The 16145-nt window shown below is 44.0% G+C and overlaps 2 protein-coding genes across 5 annotated transcripts; one reads left to right on the top strand and one right to left on the bottom strand.

Annotated features, from left to right (window-relative positions):
* The first annotated feature begins 3056 nt into the window (after positions 1-3056).
* AKAP14 (A-kinase anchoring protein 14) lies at positions 3057-8543 on the top strand. Of its 4 annotated transcripts, none has more exons than XM_074962558.1 (7): positions 3077-3193; positions 3536-3566; positions 3645-3765; positions 3856-3947; positions 5631-5810; positions 6580-6632; positions 7486-8542. In XM_074962558.1, exons 1-7 carry the CDS (start codon positions 3111-3113, stop codon positions 7568-7570), a joined length of 645 nt encoding a protein of 214 aa, XP_074818659.1. In that variant the 5' UTR covers positions 3077-3110; the 3' UTR covers positions 7571-8542. The 4 variants fall into 4 exon arrangements, with proteins under 4 accessions (XP_074818660.1, XP_074818659.1, XP_074818658.1 ...); XM_074962557.1 differs by having other exon boundaries at positions 5628-5810; XM_074962560.1 differs by having other exon boundaries at positions 3132-3193; positions 3616-3765; positions 5628-5810; positions 7486-8543.
* NKAP (NFKB activating protein) lies at positions 8323-16078 on the bottom strand. The gene is made up of 9 exons (XM_074962555.1): positions 15651-16078; positions 14425-14505; positions 13938-14014; positions 13571-13690; positions 11675-11717; positions 11084-11199; positions 10837-10912; positions 9867-10016; positions 8323-9343 (listed from the first exon to the last, which is right to left on the bottom strand). The coding sequence occupies exons 1-9, from the start codon at positions 15995-15997 to the stop codon at positions 9169-9171; spliced, it is 1185 nt and encodes a 394-aa protein (XP_074818656.1). The 5' UTR covers positions 15998-16078; the 3' UTR covers positions 8323-9168.
* Between the last annotated feature and the right edge of the window lie 67 nt (positions 16079-16145).

Raw genomic sequence — 16145 nt, 5'->3', positions numbered from 1 at the left:
CTAGCATCAAGCTTTGGGAAGTCAGGGTCATCCACCTGGCCTTATAATCCAAGGAGCTCTAAAGAGGGTTAGATGATGTCATGGTAAAGCTGCTTAAATTCAATGGGCCCCTTATCTATGCTACAGATCTGCTGTTGCTAGTGCGGGAATTCCGGGTCCCATTTTTGCAGCCTTAGGAGAACTACTAGTCTGTTGGAATGGATCAATTTCTGCAGTTCAGCTGGGACCCTTAAATCCAATTTCCCACTAAAGAACACAGCCGGGGCTGTTACATTCCTGAACCATCTACACAAAGAAACAAGGATTATTGCAAAGTATTGGGTACAGACCTGTGTGATTAATCAGGTGCATTGAATGAGGGGCAGGAGGCAAAACACCTTTTAAGAACACAGAGGCAGAGAGTGCTAATGATCAAAGCAGGGTTTCATTGACGGCTCTCTGGTGTTTAGCTTTCATTTAATTTTCTTGTCTCCCAGAAGTAAACTAGGCTCCGTTGGGTCCTTCTTACTCACAACTCCAAGGAATAGTCTCTAGTGTACCTTGGCTCGTGGACTGTACAATCTACGGGGCATGGTCTCTAGGTTTCCACGTGCTTCCACTGCTGAGCCATACTTCCTGTTTTCCCACATCCCTGCCTACTTCCACGCTGCTTTAGGGGTACCCTGCTTTCTCTGTGCCTCTGGCATGTTTCATTGTAATGATAATAGCATTTCCATAACACCTTCCATCTGAAGAGAGCTGTGTCACAAACATCAATCTATACACCCTGCAACATCCCTGTGCAACAGGTATTGTTATTATCCTCAGAGGATCTGGGACTGAGACACAAAAGGGGGTTAGGTTCACATTTTCAGAAGTGGCCTCTAATTTGGGTACCTCATTGCCGCCAACCCCAAGAGTTACAAAATCTGAATCAGTTCCTCCTCCCAGCTGAATCATAAGATCTTTTTTGTAAATCTATTGTGGAGTTTAGCTTCTCTTTTGATTTTGAACCCTCTTCCTTTGCCAGGCACATGTACCAATTAGCATTGCCAACTCTCCCACACATAGTGGGTGAGGTGAGTCTCACACTCGTTGAAGGAGCTCTGGTTGCTGCCCGATTGATTGGATGGAGCTTCCAGGTTCTCCCCAAGCCCACAATTCTAATGAGTGAACTCTGGCTCTCCCCAGCCCCACACTCCCCAGCAATCAGTTTTGCCCCTTCAACTCCAAGTCAGTGTTGACCCCCAGCCTCACTGCTGTTCCCCCAGGGGTTCTTCATCCCCCTTACCTGGCCTGGTATTTCTGGGATGGAGGGGGGAGCAGACTGACCCATTTTTCACAGGAAAGGAGGGATTGGAGCCACGTTGTGCTGCTGGGCTCTGCCTGCTCCCTCTTCCAGGAGGGCAAGTGGAGAAGGCAGCCAATCAAAGAGGGTTTTCCAGGTGGAGGGGGCAGCAGAGCTGAAATTTGTGAGAAGGCTGCAGCTTCTCATGTCACCATTGGCTCCAGCCCCAGCCAAACTGCATCACTGACAAGGAAATAGCACGTTGGCAACACTGGTTTAGACACCAAGAGCCAGATCCACCAAGATATTCAGGCACCTAATCCTATTGATTTTAATGCAAGTTAGGTGCCTAAATGCCTTTGAGGATCTGGGCCCCAGAGGCTGATCTTCAGAGGTGCTGAGCACCTGTAGCTCCCATAGATTCCAAGTGGAACGATGGGGCCTCCACACCTCTGAGAGCAGGCCCTACGTATCTGAAGTTGGACACCCCACAAACTGCTCCACCCAAACACAAAGTGCATTTTTCAAAAGTTGGCCTTTGGTCCTTGTGCAAGGACACACATTGAATCAACATCAGAGCCAGAACTGCAACGCGCTCTCCTGACGCCCAATCCCGTGGTCTGATCACTAAACCATGCTGTAGCCCACTTCATGATTACTTCTCTTTCTCTTCCCCTTCATGCTTTCCTTCCCGAGCAACATTTCTCATTCAGACATACTTGCTAACTGCTTTGGTTTGTCACACAGCCACAGTCCTTTCCCCCAGTGCCAGGTCTCAGAGGCAAGCCTTGACTTTTTCAAACTTATTTTGCTCGCACCATGGTGAATTCACAGGGAAACATGGACAAACCCAATAGGACTGTCATGTGTTTCCATGTGAAGCCTGCCAACCAGTGAAAATGGAATGAAGAGCAAAGTTTCTGGACTTAGAAATTGTGGGATGAAATTATGAATTTGTTTTGTAGTGAAAGTTTGCCAAAAAGCAAATTCCCAGTCCCCGCAAATTTGCCCAGTTTCCCCCACCTCACTGAGTTAGCACCACTAAGCACAGCTCAGGCCTAGCCTGAATGATGCAGAGGACACAGTACACACAGTCAGAGCAGCCTGTGCATAGGGCATTTTGTGGCTGGAGGCAGATACAAGATAATGGAAACACGACTGCAGCGTTGTCCCACTGTGCCATCACCCTGGGACGCTCATGACAGGGCAGAGCATCGGAGCTAATAAGTGGTAAAGAATTCAAGCAAGTCCCTTTCCTGTCACCAGTGGACACCCATGCAAGATTTGACCCCCTGCAGTCTTCCTCCCCTGACTTCAGACTAAGGCTGTGCACAAGGAATCTAGGAAATCCTGCACAGGCTAACCAGGGATTGAACAATCTCTCCTTACCCATTGCAGGGGCTGTAAGTCACACAGCCATAGAAGGCAGTGATGACAAAAGCTTGCTGGATCCTGAAATCCATATCCCTGCTAATGCTGGCCACCTGTTCCCTAGCAGGACTCTTCCATGAAGATTGGCCAATGAACTGCTGCTAGTTAGGATTATTATTGCATACCCGGTGCAGCACAAGCATAGAGGAAGACAGAGTTTGCTCCATGGAGCTCCAGTCTAAGGGCTTGATCCTGCTCAGTGGGAGCAGAACGGGAACCCCCCCTTGACACTGACAATATCTGCACAGCCATGATGCTGAATGGCTAAACTTTAAGCAATTATTTTTCTTGTTTTAAAACACAATGGAATGCCTGTACATCGACTCTGTTTTTCTATTGGCTGCCACCAGTGTTGCCTGGTGACGGCTGTGTGCAAACACTCTTTTAAGGAACCCAGAGAGCCAGCTGCTTAATGAGCCCTGGGAATCTGCAGGCTACAGGGGATAGAGCAGATCCCAGCACTAAGGAAAAAACCTGTAAGGTGCATTCAGACAGGTAGGCATGAGAGCAGTTCCACTCTCTCCCCCTGGAACCTGAAGAATCTAGTGTCACATTTGAGGCTCAGGCCTGATGCCCCAGGAATATCACCACTCTCTTGTCAGTGGGACCTGCCAGCTAAATCCCTGAACTTCCCTCTGCATATTACTGCAGCAAAGAGCTCAGCCCAATGCACTAAACCTATCTGGTTTATGAGAGTAGGAGAGGCTGCTTTCTAATATTGGCAGGGAGATATTTTAGGACCAGACTTTGGTGTGGGTATATACAGGGAATAAGGGGTCAGGGGCTATAAGAGAATTAACCAATGAAAGCAGCTGCTGTTTTGCTATCTCTTTCCAGATCAGCTGAAGGTCTGTTGGGGGTAGACAAGGTAAGAAAGCCCAGCTCTATCCAAGTTTCATGTATTGACCTTCTCGTAGTGAACTTGTCAATTTCTCTTTCTCTAAAGCTGATGATAATGGGTGTGGGAGACGAAGATGCTGTCATCAAGGAAAAAGCACAGATTTTAATTGAGGATGTAATCAGGGATGCAAAAGAGCATCTTCGAGATTTGCAAGAAAAAGAGAGAGGTATTGAAATACAGAGCCTGCTCCACTGAAAGTCCTTTAGCGTGTCAGAGCCCCATCAAGCGGCTTAAGCAGTATATTGTCTGTTTGCAGAAGCTGAGTACATCATCCAAAACATTCAATGGACCTCATGCAAGGACTTTACAGTGGAGAGGGGACAGCAGCAAATTGAGGAATACATGTCAGTAAGTTACAGAGCCATTCTTTCATTCAGTATAGCTGTAAACGCACCGAGCCAACATGGCCTGCTCCCTCTGAAGCTGATGAGCGAAGTTACGACCTATTATTTATTGCTGGTAGTACTTACAGTCTACTTTCCAAACGGAGGCCCAGCACCCTTTGTCCAGATGTGTTTGTAGAGCAGTCTACCTTTACAGTGCCCCATAAGTGTGCGTGGGGGGAGGGCAGGGGGAGGCAGGGAGGGGGTTTGAACTTCTCCACCTGACTCAATGATGGCAGCCTAACAACTTGAGAGCTTTGAACACCCACTGAGATGTCACTTGAGTCATGCAGAGAAGGTGCTTGGACATTTTCTGGAGCTTGGTTCTGTTCCCTGATCGCTCCGAATACTCCTTTTGTGCTTCTGAAACCCTTCTCACTGTTTTGGGCATCCTGCCCCAAATTTGCTTCCTCAGCAGGCCTTTTAACTACTCAATGGCACCCTTGGGTGGCTTTCCAATTGGTCGGCATGCCCTCTCTCCTCATGTGCTTGGGTGCTCTCCATTTCCTTATTGTTCCTATCTGCAAAACTCAGTGTCCTAATGGCCTTTGGATGAGACTCAGGTATGCCCATGCAGTGAAATTGCCTTTGGAAGCTTAGGCTCAGCTCCTCACAGATATTTATTTGCAATCAATGGGAGTTAGGCACCTAAGCCCTTCTGAGGACCTGGGTTTAGACTATCTAATAGGTTCTTTTTCACTGTCACCTTCACTAGACAGCTTTTCACAAATATTACATGAAAAATCCAAGAACCTGAATAGAGCTTAAAGTACAGCTGAGGGTCTAGTGCCCCATGAATACAGGAAATGCCAAAGCAGAAGACAGCACTGTTTCCTCTGGTGTAGTGGATTGCTTGCCTCCAGTGGTGACCTGTTAAAATCCCATCTCTAATGCTGATTTCATGTGGCCTGGGAGAAGTTACTTAGAGCCAATATTTGTAAGTACCTGTAAATTTTAGGCATCCAAATTTTGAGACCCCTTGGGTCTGATTTTCAGAAACACTGAGCACCTGCAGTTCTCATTGCACCCATCTGGAGCTGAGGGAGCTCAGCAACTCTGAAAAACCAGGCTTTTGGTGTCTAACATGAGCCCCCCAAAACCTGAGGCATCCAAAGTTAGAGACACATTTTGAAAACTTGGCCCTAAAGCTGTGTGTCATGTCCCCATCTGCAAAACAGGGAAAATAGTCACTTGCCTCACCTCATGTTCATGGTTTTTAAGGTGCTTTGTATAAGAAAAGTGCCACAAATTAGAAATGCACCAAGTCAACTACGGTAGGCAATACTGAATGAAGAAACATCCTTCTGAATTCTACAGCCAATCAAGCTTTTTGCTTGGAAGCATTAGGATGACAACCCAGCTAACTTTAACTTGCCTTCTGTTATTACAAACGCTGCTCTGTGTACATTGAATCTTCTATGAATCTTGTTAAACTATTTGCCTCAGTAATATGCTGCAGAAATAAGTTCTTGAGGTGACTGTGATTAAACAGTTTTTAAAAGTAGCATTTCCTTTTTACCATGTCCCCTCAATCTTGATGTGTGTGGCAGAATTAAACAAGAGCAACACAATCTCTTTTTTTCCCCACTTCCCTTAAGTCATCTGTACTAGAGAGTGGAAGTTTTATAGTGTGGTGTATGTTCAGCAGACGTGGGAGTTTCATGGGAGCTGGCTTCACTGGTCAGACTACCTCCAGGAACAAGAACTGACGTACAGCAAGAGGTACCACTACCGGGTTCGCTGGAGCATCCCAACATGCAGGAAGCCCATCCCACGAACAACAGCATGCATCTATTTCATCATTGAGATCTCCAAAATTAAACCACCTGTACGTATTCAAAGCATTACTCAACCATCTCATTTTCCCCTTTGAAATGTGAAAGTAAAAAAATTTCACTTTACTCCCTCTGTGGAATGAGAAAGCAGTAAATTAAATTATTACAGTATGTAAGGTGGGGGGGGCGCTGTCAAAATTTGTCCGAGTAAGTTAAGTGAAGTTCATAACTGCACAAGTGATTAGATCAATACTTGATCCCTGTCAAGATTCTGGTTTGAATCGGACTCTCCGCAAAATGAGAAAACATCCTATAATGTGCTGTGACTAATATTCCAGGAAGGGGCCTGTGATATGAATGCTGCAACCTGAGAGACCCTCACTAAAATTGATAGTTCTTTGGCCTTCCCTCCCCTTTGCTGCTAAAATGTAACCTTAGAGTGCATGCTACTGTGGTCCTTTCATTCATTTTACATTGTTTGCAAATGTGCTGTAATACTATGAAGAACTATCACAAAACTAAATGTCAAAATAATTGAAGTTTTCACTGACCCATCTGACTTCCTTTGATGGTTTTTGCTTGCTTACTCACTCAGTTGCAATTCTGTGGTTTGTCCAGTAGATCTCCCACTCTGTAATACGACTTGGTAAAGTCTAGCTGTCTGGCTCGAGAAAGACTTAGAATTGTGTGTAAGCAAATACCTTCTGCTCTTAGAATAAGATAACGGATGACATTGTTCTAGCCATGCAACCTTTCACAAGAGAGAATTGTAATGGATAAAAATGCCTACTTTAACTGTACCCCCACTTTCATCTATTGCAGACCTTGCCAGTTGAGGTATTCTTCATTTTGGAATCAAATAGGTTCATTCACAGGTATATTTTTTTCTGTAGCTTTTTTTAAAGCAATGAACCACTGTAGAAGGGCCCTAGCAACTGTGCTTAAACCATGGTTAATTTCAGGTATGTCCAGCTATATTAGAAATGGGTACAGATAGGCCCCACCCCACCATAGCTGAGTGTGTCAGGGAATCAGCGCCAGCAGGCTGATGCTGTCTGGCCCTGCCCTGCTATTGGCTGCTCTAACTTACACCAGCTGAGGATCTTGTGTTTTGGCCATACCCTCCACCAGGGCTGAGTGGTTGTGACATAAGTCAACTATGGTGACACTACAAATTCTGGGGCCTCCCCCCAGGGAAAATTCCAGGCTGTTTCTGGGATTTGTGGCACAATACGGGTGAAGCAGGGCTAAGAGTCTAATCCGTGAGGTGTATGTGGAATGCTAATAACAACTCACAGCCTTATACAAACTGGGAGCCCAACCTAGCTCCACTAGCATTCGAACAAGATCTATGTAAATTTATCTTTTTATATCCCAAGCAAGTTGTAGGACAGTGCTTCAGCAGAGGCAGGAAAGTGAGCTGGCTATAGCCGGGTTCTTAAAAAAAAATCCTGTCTATGCGACTCAGGGAAACCACACTAAAATCCCACCAGCAAAAAAACACTCAAACCCCACCGAGCTAGCATAGTTCTTTATCCCAGCATGTACATGTCCTATGTCTATTTCCTGCGTACTGAATTAGTGATGGATTTACACAGGCCTAAAAAGCCTCATTCTTCCAGGGGATAGGCTTGCCCACTTCAAAGGGCCTCTTTCCAGCTGCCAGAACTCTGATTTGCAGCTGACTGCTACCTTTATTCTTACACTGTTTGTTCTGTTTTTTTCTAGACCAGGACAGTGTCGGTTTAGAGAAAAGTGGCTCAAAGACATCATTGAAAGCAAGAGAATTCTCATGGAGAGCATAACTTTCTAAATAAAGATTTGCTTCAGATTAAATCCAATTCAAAAGGGCACCTACAATCTGTTGGTGTTATATGGAAATAAACTAAGGGCACGGGAACAGGCTTCTTTGTTTTGCCTTTCCTTCTCTTTTACTAGCCCTTCTGAATTAGATCGTACAAGAATGGTACCTGGCTACTACATCATGCAGACATGTTTTAAATTAGTGTGACATTAACATCGACAGCTTAAGGACCTGATCTTGCAACTGGCTCTGCACAGACACATAGGAAACGCCAGCAGAAGAGAGTTCCAAGATCAGGATACACATAGTTTAAAATGATGAGAGGTAGGTTAAGCCTAATGTTATGTTAAAACAAGGTTTATAAATCCAACAGAAGTGGATAACAGGATTTCTAAAGTTTTTATGGAAACCTACCACAGGGTGTAAGTATTTCCACCCCTCAGAACTAGAAACCAGGGATTTTAAAAGTACATTCAGATGCTATTTTACTTTTTTTTTTTTAAAGTATATAAGAAAGAATAAGTCAAAGGATATACAGGATACTCATTTTGGAAATATGATGACCAGATGGCAATGGGGGAATACTGGATAAGAATTGATCAGGAGTAGGCCTCTAACCGCAAATCTTAAGAGATTAATACTACTGAAAAAAGAAAATTAAAATACAAGGAGTTAAAATCGTAAGGGTTTAATCTAGAAGATTTCCAAGAGGAAAGAAATTCAGAACTGGAATTAAAATCCACCCTCTGTTACTACTTATGTATTTCCAGGACTTCTAAACACTGGTTACTACTGCCCCGCACCTGACAGATATATCTATGTACAGCAGTTAAGCAGAGAAGGAGAAAAGCTTTTAGTTTTTTTATTCAGTGTCCTGGGATTTTGGAGGTTCTAGGCCAGACCCTTAAAGTTACTACTTCTATAATATACACTGCTTGTGATCTTTTTTAAAATAGTTGAAACCAAGATCTATTAAATTACAAATATATTTCTATTTACAAATGGAATCTGAACCACAAGCCATGAAGTGAGTTTTCTTTCTCAAAACAACTAAAAGGAAACCATAAATGTACAGTGCGTAAAGAACTTTTCGCAATTGCATCATAAATGAACAATCATCAAATCTAAATGGCTATTTAGGAATTCCTTATTTTTTGCTACTAATAGTAGTCTGTTCATGGTGGTGAAGTCTAGTCTGATTTTGTCCACGATGATTAACCAAAATAAATGGAAGATAGTTATGTTTCATTTCACCAGCAGCAGCCCAGCTGATGATGGTATCCTGTTGTGTCCATATCCAGGTCTAATACAGTGCATTACCATCTTGTAGGATCATGAATCTCCTTGAGTGCTCCTCAGTCTCATTCAGGATTCTGTACTTCCCTTAATGGCAGTTGCCTACAGCTGGTGAATGAGTTGTCCAAGAAAGCCTGCTAAGGGTGATTGTTTCTTGATACAAATGATCCAGTCCTGAGAAATGCATCCCATCGGGTGGAAGGCACTGCAGTACTTTACAGCTGTTTCCAAGTCACAAGAAGGTGATAGCCACTGTTTACTACAATCCGTGCTGTACAATTGGGGGAAAAAAAAGGGGGGGTGGGAGGGAGTTATTTGTCTTCTTTGCCCTTAGTCTTTCTGTAGACCATCTCCCGGAAGCTAGCCAGGATCTTGTTCTCTCGCTTCCGTCTCTCCTCCTGGTTGAAAGATGCCAGAGCTCTCTTCTCATCGGCACTGTAGATCTGGTTCTCTTTACGCAGACGCACAGCTTCCATTCGGCGATGCCTGAGGAGAACATTGCATTTGTCAGGAGGCAAAAAACCATTTATCCCTCTTTGGGAGACTATTTCCCCACCCCGTATTGCACAGTCTACACTGCCTGTCCTATTATCCAATATGCTATCTGGAACTCACCAACACTGCCGTCTCTATTATCTAAACATCAGGCTTCCAGTGATCTGAACTCAGACTATATTTACATTCTAGTGCAATTATAATACCTAGCTCTTATATCGTGATTTTTCATCTGTAGACCTCGAAGAAGTTTCCAAAGGAGGTCTGAATCAGTATCCCCATTTTACAGAAGGGAAACTACTGCAGAGTATATTTGTCCTTGGGAAAACACACCTGTAACAAACTTACTGTAGATCAGCAGAGATGAACAAGTATGTTTGTAGTCGCAGACTGTTTAACCTTTTTGATTGTTGCATAATATACACACGTAGCAACTTTTCTTTGGTGCTTTCAACTGGGTCTCCTATGCAGGCGTAAATCTCACCCTAAGTATCATCATCAAAAAACCCCCTACCTGCTACCACTCATTACATAACCAGAGCTCTCGAACGATGCGATCTCTTCACTGGTCAGGCCAATTTCACCTCTTCGAGGGATGCGTTTTCCAGCCTTTACGTACTCTGCCATAGCTGCACCTTCACCAGGCAGCAAAGCGTGGCCATAGCTTTAATTAAAAAAAAAAAAGTCATCAGTTTCAAACTGAAGCGGTCATAAGAGTAATTAAATCATGAGTGAACGCAGAGGAGCCATGATAAATCTAGCACTGAGAACTCAACTAAGTGATATGTATTTCATGCAACCAGAGCAGCAGCAGAATTAACAGTTTGTTCAAACTCTTGGACATGACATACTGGAACACTCGCTCCCATGCTGGCTTTCCAGACTCACTGAAGCAAGGAAGTTTGTAACAAAAGGTTCCATTTACTGCAGGACGGCCTTCCTCTGGGCGGACACGTTACTGAAGCATTACTGGTGCTCTGGGACAGCTGAAGCGGAAGGGTCACTAAGAGTAACTCACTTGACCTCTCGCTATTCATCACCCTATTCATTCATCGCCATTTCTCCAGTTAATGTCTGTGCTTCCTTTATTCTGGCAGTTTCCATCAATAACAGAGATTGTAAGTCATGAGCTGAATCAAAATTAATTAATTATAATGGAGAATTTGATTTAATGGTAAGCTGGGATAAAGTCACCACATTGCAGAAAGTATTTGAAAAAATAATACTGTATCATGGCCACTCTATTGAAAACAATGTAACAAACTGTCTAACAATAGTTACCAGGTACACATGCTGCAAGTTCTAGCTGATTTCAGTAGGTTTTCAGTTTAAGAATAAAACACAGATTTAGTGCCTCTAACAAATGAAAGTCTGCGAGAAAACATCACCTTCACTCCTGGCTACAGGTACTATCTGGCATGGCAACCTTCATGTTTATTTTCCTTGATTTGATCTGTTTGTGTAAATCATATATGACTACTTACTTCAAAGGCCTATCGTCTTGAGATGCATGCATTTTTGGAGCTTCTGGTCCAATTAAATTATCAGCGTCTGTATTTTCTGCAATACAAATAATCACAAATATTATTGCTTTACCTTCTGCTTTGCACAAATTTGTCACACACCTGATTAAGTCAGGTCAGTTACACAGGACATCAACATATCAGCAACTGATATGACTGAACACAATACCTAGGAGTTTAACACAAGTGTAAAATAGAAAGAACCTACTTGATCTCTCAATCCAGAGATCATCCCCTTGAAGAGCTTCATCATCAGAATCTTCACTACTTGAATCACTGGATTTCTTCCTACTCCTCTTACTCTTCTTTTTCTTAGACTTCTTTCTGTAACGAAGTTAAAGATGAGACAGACAGACATTTATACGCCTAACAGGGAAAAGGGAATAGTGCTAGAGGCCAGGCTTACTTGATCAATTTTTCAAGCAGCATCCCAGTGGAGGGTTCAATTGGTATCTATCTGTTCAGTAAGTCACAAAAAACATTTCATTCTACAGATCCAACAAATACCATTGTGGGTCTTCCACACACCATTCTTTGGCAGATTCCTCTTTCAAGTTTGGACTGGGTCCTTCATTAGCCAGAATTCAGTTGGTCTGAGGTAGAGTCATGAAGATTCTGAAGTGAGGCTATTACATGATACCATGGGCCCCTTAACTACAGGAGACACAGAAGTGTTGGCCCTTCCTTACTCATCAGCTAGGGAAACAGTATCATAATATCGCTGTTCCCTCATGGAAGACACATACAGATTTAAAAACAGCAGTGTTTTAAATGCAATATTTTAAGAGACTGCTCTTACTTTCTATGTTTCTTTTTCTTCTTTGTTTTCTTTTTATCTTCATCTGAAAAATCAAACAAACAATCACCAAAAAAACCCACGGTAATAAAATGAAGAAAGTACTGCACTTTATTGGAAATATAACCCGCCCCCCACAACAGCAGCTAAAGTAAGGTGGAGAGAACTAGTATTGCAACATTGAGCTACTCACCTGCGATAAAAGTAGAAATGCCCCTGAATTCCTCAGTTCACCCTACACCAGAATGGCTTAGTGATTAGCTACTACTCATGGGGGAATTCTGCACCACTGTGCATATGCAGAATTCATGTCCAGCGCAGAATTTTTTCGCCCACAGAAAATACATTCTGCTGAGAAGTGCTGCAGTTACGTCTTTCACCCATCGTAGGCCGCTGTGGCGCTAGAACAGCCTGCTGCGTTCATCGCAGCACCCTGTCAGTGGCACCAGTTTAGGGTAGATAGAGTGGGGCACATCAAGCTGCTGGGGGGGCGGGGGGGGGTGTCACAGACTGGGGTTCAAAAGGGCTAGTGTGTGTATGTGCAGGGAAATGACTTGGCACAGGCTCAGGAACTACTGAGGTGACAATACTGAGCCAGGGGCTGAATGTGAGGGGTGCTGCAGGGACACACGGGGACAGGGGCACATGTGCCTGACTGAATGGGAGAGGCTTGGAGTGGTCCAGGGTCTGCATGGGGGAGACTCCCCAACTCTCTAACAATCCCCACCCCTGAAAGCCCCATGCCCATGTTTCATACTTCTCCCATCCACACCCAACCCTCCAGGTTCACTCCCAGGCTCCTCTCCCTGAGCTCCTCCGTTACCCAACTCCCCCAAGGCTTTGCACTGCTTCTGAGGGGTGTGGGAAATATGTTTCTGTATTGTAGTTTAAATGAATTACTTGAAGTTCTGTATTAATATGCCTAGTAAGGAATCTATTTGTCAAAAAAACATTGCCTGAATCTTTTTTTTTGGTCTGTATTGTTACAGACATACTTGCTGACAGGTATTTTGAAATAAATTACCAAAATAATTGAAACTGGCGTGATTGTATTGTGTTATTTTGACAAATAAAATACGGAGAATTTGCAGAATTCTAAAATATTAAGCGCAGAATTCCCGTAGGAGTAACCGTGCATTAGAGGGGAAGGTCTCAATTCCAGGTCATTTACAATATCCAAACACAGTCAAAACAATATTATTCAATGTACTCATATACTATCACCACCTGAACGGAAATGCCTGATAGATTAAATTCAGGATACCATTCCCTGATGGCCAGACCCCATGTACAGGAACAAGAGACACTGCAAACTCAACAGAACAGTGAAAGAATTTAAAATAAAGGATTAGTGATTAATTTCTATCAGAATGGCTACTGAAGTCCAGCAACAGAGGCTGTATGTTGCCTCTGGTCTAGAATGTTGTGACTTCACATCCTGCACAAAGTGGATTAGGGCTGAGAGACTTCATAGAGGATGTGTTTTGAGGAGACATTTGAGTAGAGAGGGTGGTTATTTGGTGCACAGGAACAGAGGCTATTCTAAATACAAGAGGTAGCCCTGAGATGAGAATGAGAAAAGGGCACAAAGGGAAACCGTTCAATATTAGTCTTGAATAGAGCCAGAAAAAATTAGAGCTTAACACAGGTACAAGTAGAATTAAAAAAAGCTTCACTACAATTTATATGGATCTTGGGACAAGAGAAAAATTTGTCTTCAGAACGTATTCTGTAGGTCAACAGATTCACAGATTTTTTTCCCATAACGAGCAACTAATGTATGAAATCCCAGAATATCATGAGGATGCCAGCACAACAGATGCAATATTCCACATGATCATAAAGAACACATACAATAGGTTTCAGTCCATACAGTTTAATAGAAGCCTTTTTTCTTACCACTGGTGTTTAGCTCAGACTCAGACTCGCTGTCACTGTCCCCAGAATGCTTTCTGTGTTTTCTTTTGGATCTCTTTCTTTTCTTTTCCTTTTTCTTCTTCTTCTTCTTCTTTTTCTCTTCTGTAAAGATTTAAAAAGAGAATGTTACCTGCAAGATGATTATAGTCTGGCACTCCATTAATATTTTTGGATCCTAGTATGCTAGCATCCCCCTCTCATGGAACTCTATCATGCCGGCTTTGCTGAGTCCTACTGAAGTCAGTAGAAGTCTTGACGAATGATGAAGTCTTTGTAAGTAAGGTGAATAGATTCTAACCCTCAATCTTCTGTTAGTGTGCAAACAACTTCTATGGTCAAAACAAAATACCTTCTGAACTGGAATCTGAAGAGCTACTCTTCTTAGATTTCGCCTCCTCATCTTCTACTGGGGTATGCTCATCGGAACTGAACAGAAACAAAAATATCTTAATTATGAAATATGATTTGAAGTGCAGATTATTTATCCAAAATCAAACACACATATAATTGTTTGAGGATTCAGAGCCTGTGTTAGTAATGAATGAAACCATTAAATAGCGAATATTTGAGGCACTCTCTGAACCACAAGACAACGTTATTTGATCTACAACTGCTGAAACCTCATGTAATTGATCTGTTGGGATTATATGAAAAATCAAATCACTAAACAGTCATAACTGGATACAACTTTGGAGACGCGTAACATGAATTATAAAAAAAGCAGAACAAGAACATTTCTGTAAAGTAACAGTAACATTTAATAACAATACTATTTTAACATAAGACTCCAGACCAGAGTTCCTGAAGGAGAAAAACCCGCAAGAGAAATTACTTACTCTGGGTCAGGAACCTTTGGTGACAGTCCCCAGACTTCAGGTGCTCCCAGTTCACCAATCCTCTCTCTCTCATTTAGTCTCCTGTAAAGGCAGATACTGCATTAAAACCCAATGTGCTAATATTCAAAACCTGAGTAGTTTGTGTTTTAGCAGCATTTCTAGTCTCTAAAATTAGATTTAGTGAAAGGATATTTTCTTCACTTTAGTATTTAAAATTTGTTTATTCCCTCCAAAACCAAGACTCAATTCAATGTTAGTTTTCTCAGTCACCAAGGGGACGGGAACCAATGCAGGTCTGACAAATCTTAAAGCGGACCTCTGCAAGCTTCAGTGAACCCTCAGACTTTGTAGCCTAGTAAAACAGGATTTTTGGCCACATATGTAATGTTCCAAATTAATTGTCTTAGGAAGTGGATGTAATCGTCACAGACAAACACATTATTTGTTATTATGAAAACTAAAAGGCAAAGGTAACTAGCCAGTGGCAAATTATTGCACGAGACATCCCTCTGGCTGCCCTGATCTATAAAATGGAAAATATAATCTGTAGAGACAACAAATTCCAATATGTGATGCTTTGCTTTTGAGCAGAACCATCCACTGCATGTTCACACTTGTCATCGCTGTAGACTGTATTATTTCCAAGCTTGTCAAAGCTACAGGCTATCCAAGATAGCTTAATGAGCTGGGCCCTATCATACCTGTGGGGCTACACCATTACATTAATACAGATGACTCAAATCTACTTCATTTCATGTCCTTTGGGGCTCCTAACTACCTCCCCCACATAGTTTCTTTAATGGATAAAATTAAGGCAAAACTGACAAAGTCTCCCAAAAACGAAGGTGGAACAAGCAATGAATCTGGTAGCTAAGTGGTGAGCAGCCACGGTTCATTTAAAACAAGACTGGAGAAGGCACTTAAAAATACTCTGCAGGGAACACTCCTCCACTTGGAAAAAGGGAGGGTCTCTCATGTCTGTGGGACCAAGGATAGTGGACAGAGAGAGGAGGCTGCAGGGACCATATAGCCAGAGCGTGGGTGGGATGGACCCTGGGCGCGCTGCCAGGGTTGGGGGTCTGGTTCTTGGCGTGGGGGCCAGGGCAGGGTGTCCGATGATCAGGGATGAGAGGACGGCGCTGTTTCGAGATGGCTGAGGCTGGTTCTTGCCCCTGCCTCTCCTCACAACACCCTGGCTCGGGGGAGGCCCGGGGTTAGGGGCTCGCCTCAACCGCAGGATCTCCTCCTTCTCCTTCTCGTAGTAGTCCGGCCACTGCTTCCCGCCGCCGCCGCCGTGGTGATGGTGCCCGTGGTGAGCGGAGGAGGAGCGCGGCCCGCCCGGCGTGCGCTCCCGGGCGCGGGACCAGCTGCGGCTCCGCCGGTGGCCCGAGTGCTTCACGCCGTTGCGCTCCCGGGACCGCGACCTCCTGCCCCGCTTCTCGGGAGACGCAGGTCGGTGGGGGCGGCTGGGTCTCGGGGGTGAGGGGCTCGCCGAGGAGCTGCCGCTGCTGCCGCCCTTCCGCCGGGAGCCTGGGGAGCCTTGGGGGCTTCGAGACCGGGACACCGGGGCCATCACGGCCTCCCCGGGCCGGGACCAGGAGAAGCCTCCCGGGTTGCTATCCTAGCGCCAGCAGCGACCGCGGGGTACTTCCGGGTGGCGCACTAGTGAACCACCCCGTGCACCACCACTTCCGGTCGCTGCACTCTTCCCTCCTGATTAA

This window comes from Natator depressus, chromosome 9 (assembly GCF_965152275.1).
Source record: "Natator depressus isolate rNatDep1 chromosome 9, rNatDep2.hap1, whole genome shotgun sequence".
In the NCBI taxonomy this organism is placed as follows: Eukaryota; Metazoa; Chordata; order Testudines; family Cheloniidae; genus Natator; species Natator depressus.
The sequence above is the reverse complement of the archived record's forward strand: the minus strand, read 5'-3'. Positions and strand labels throughout refer to the sequence as shown.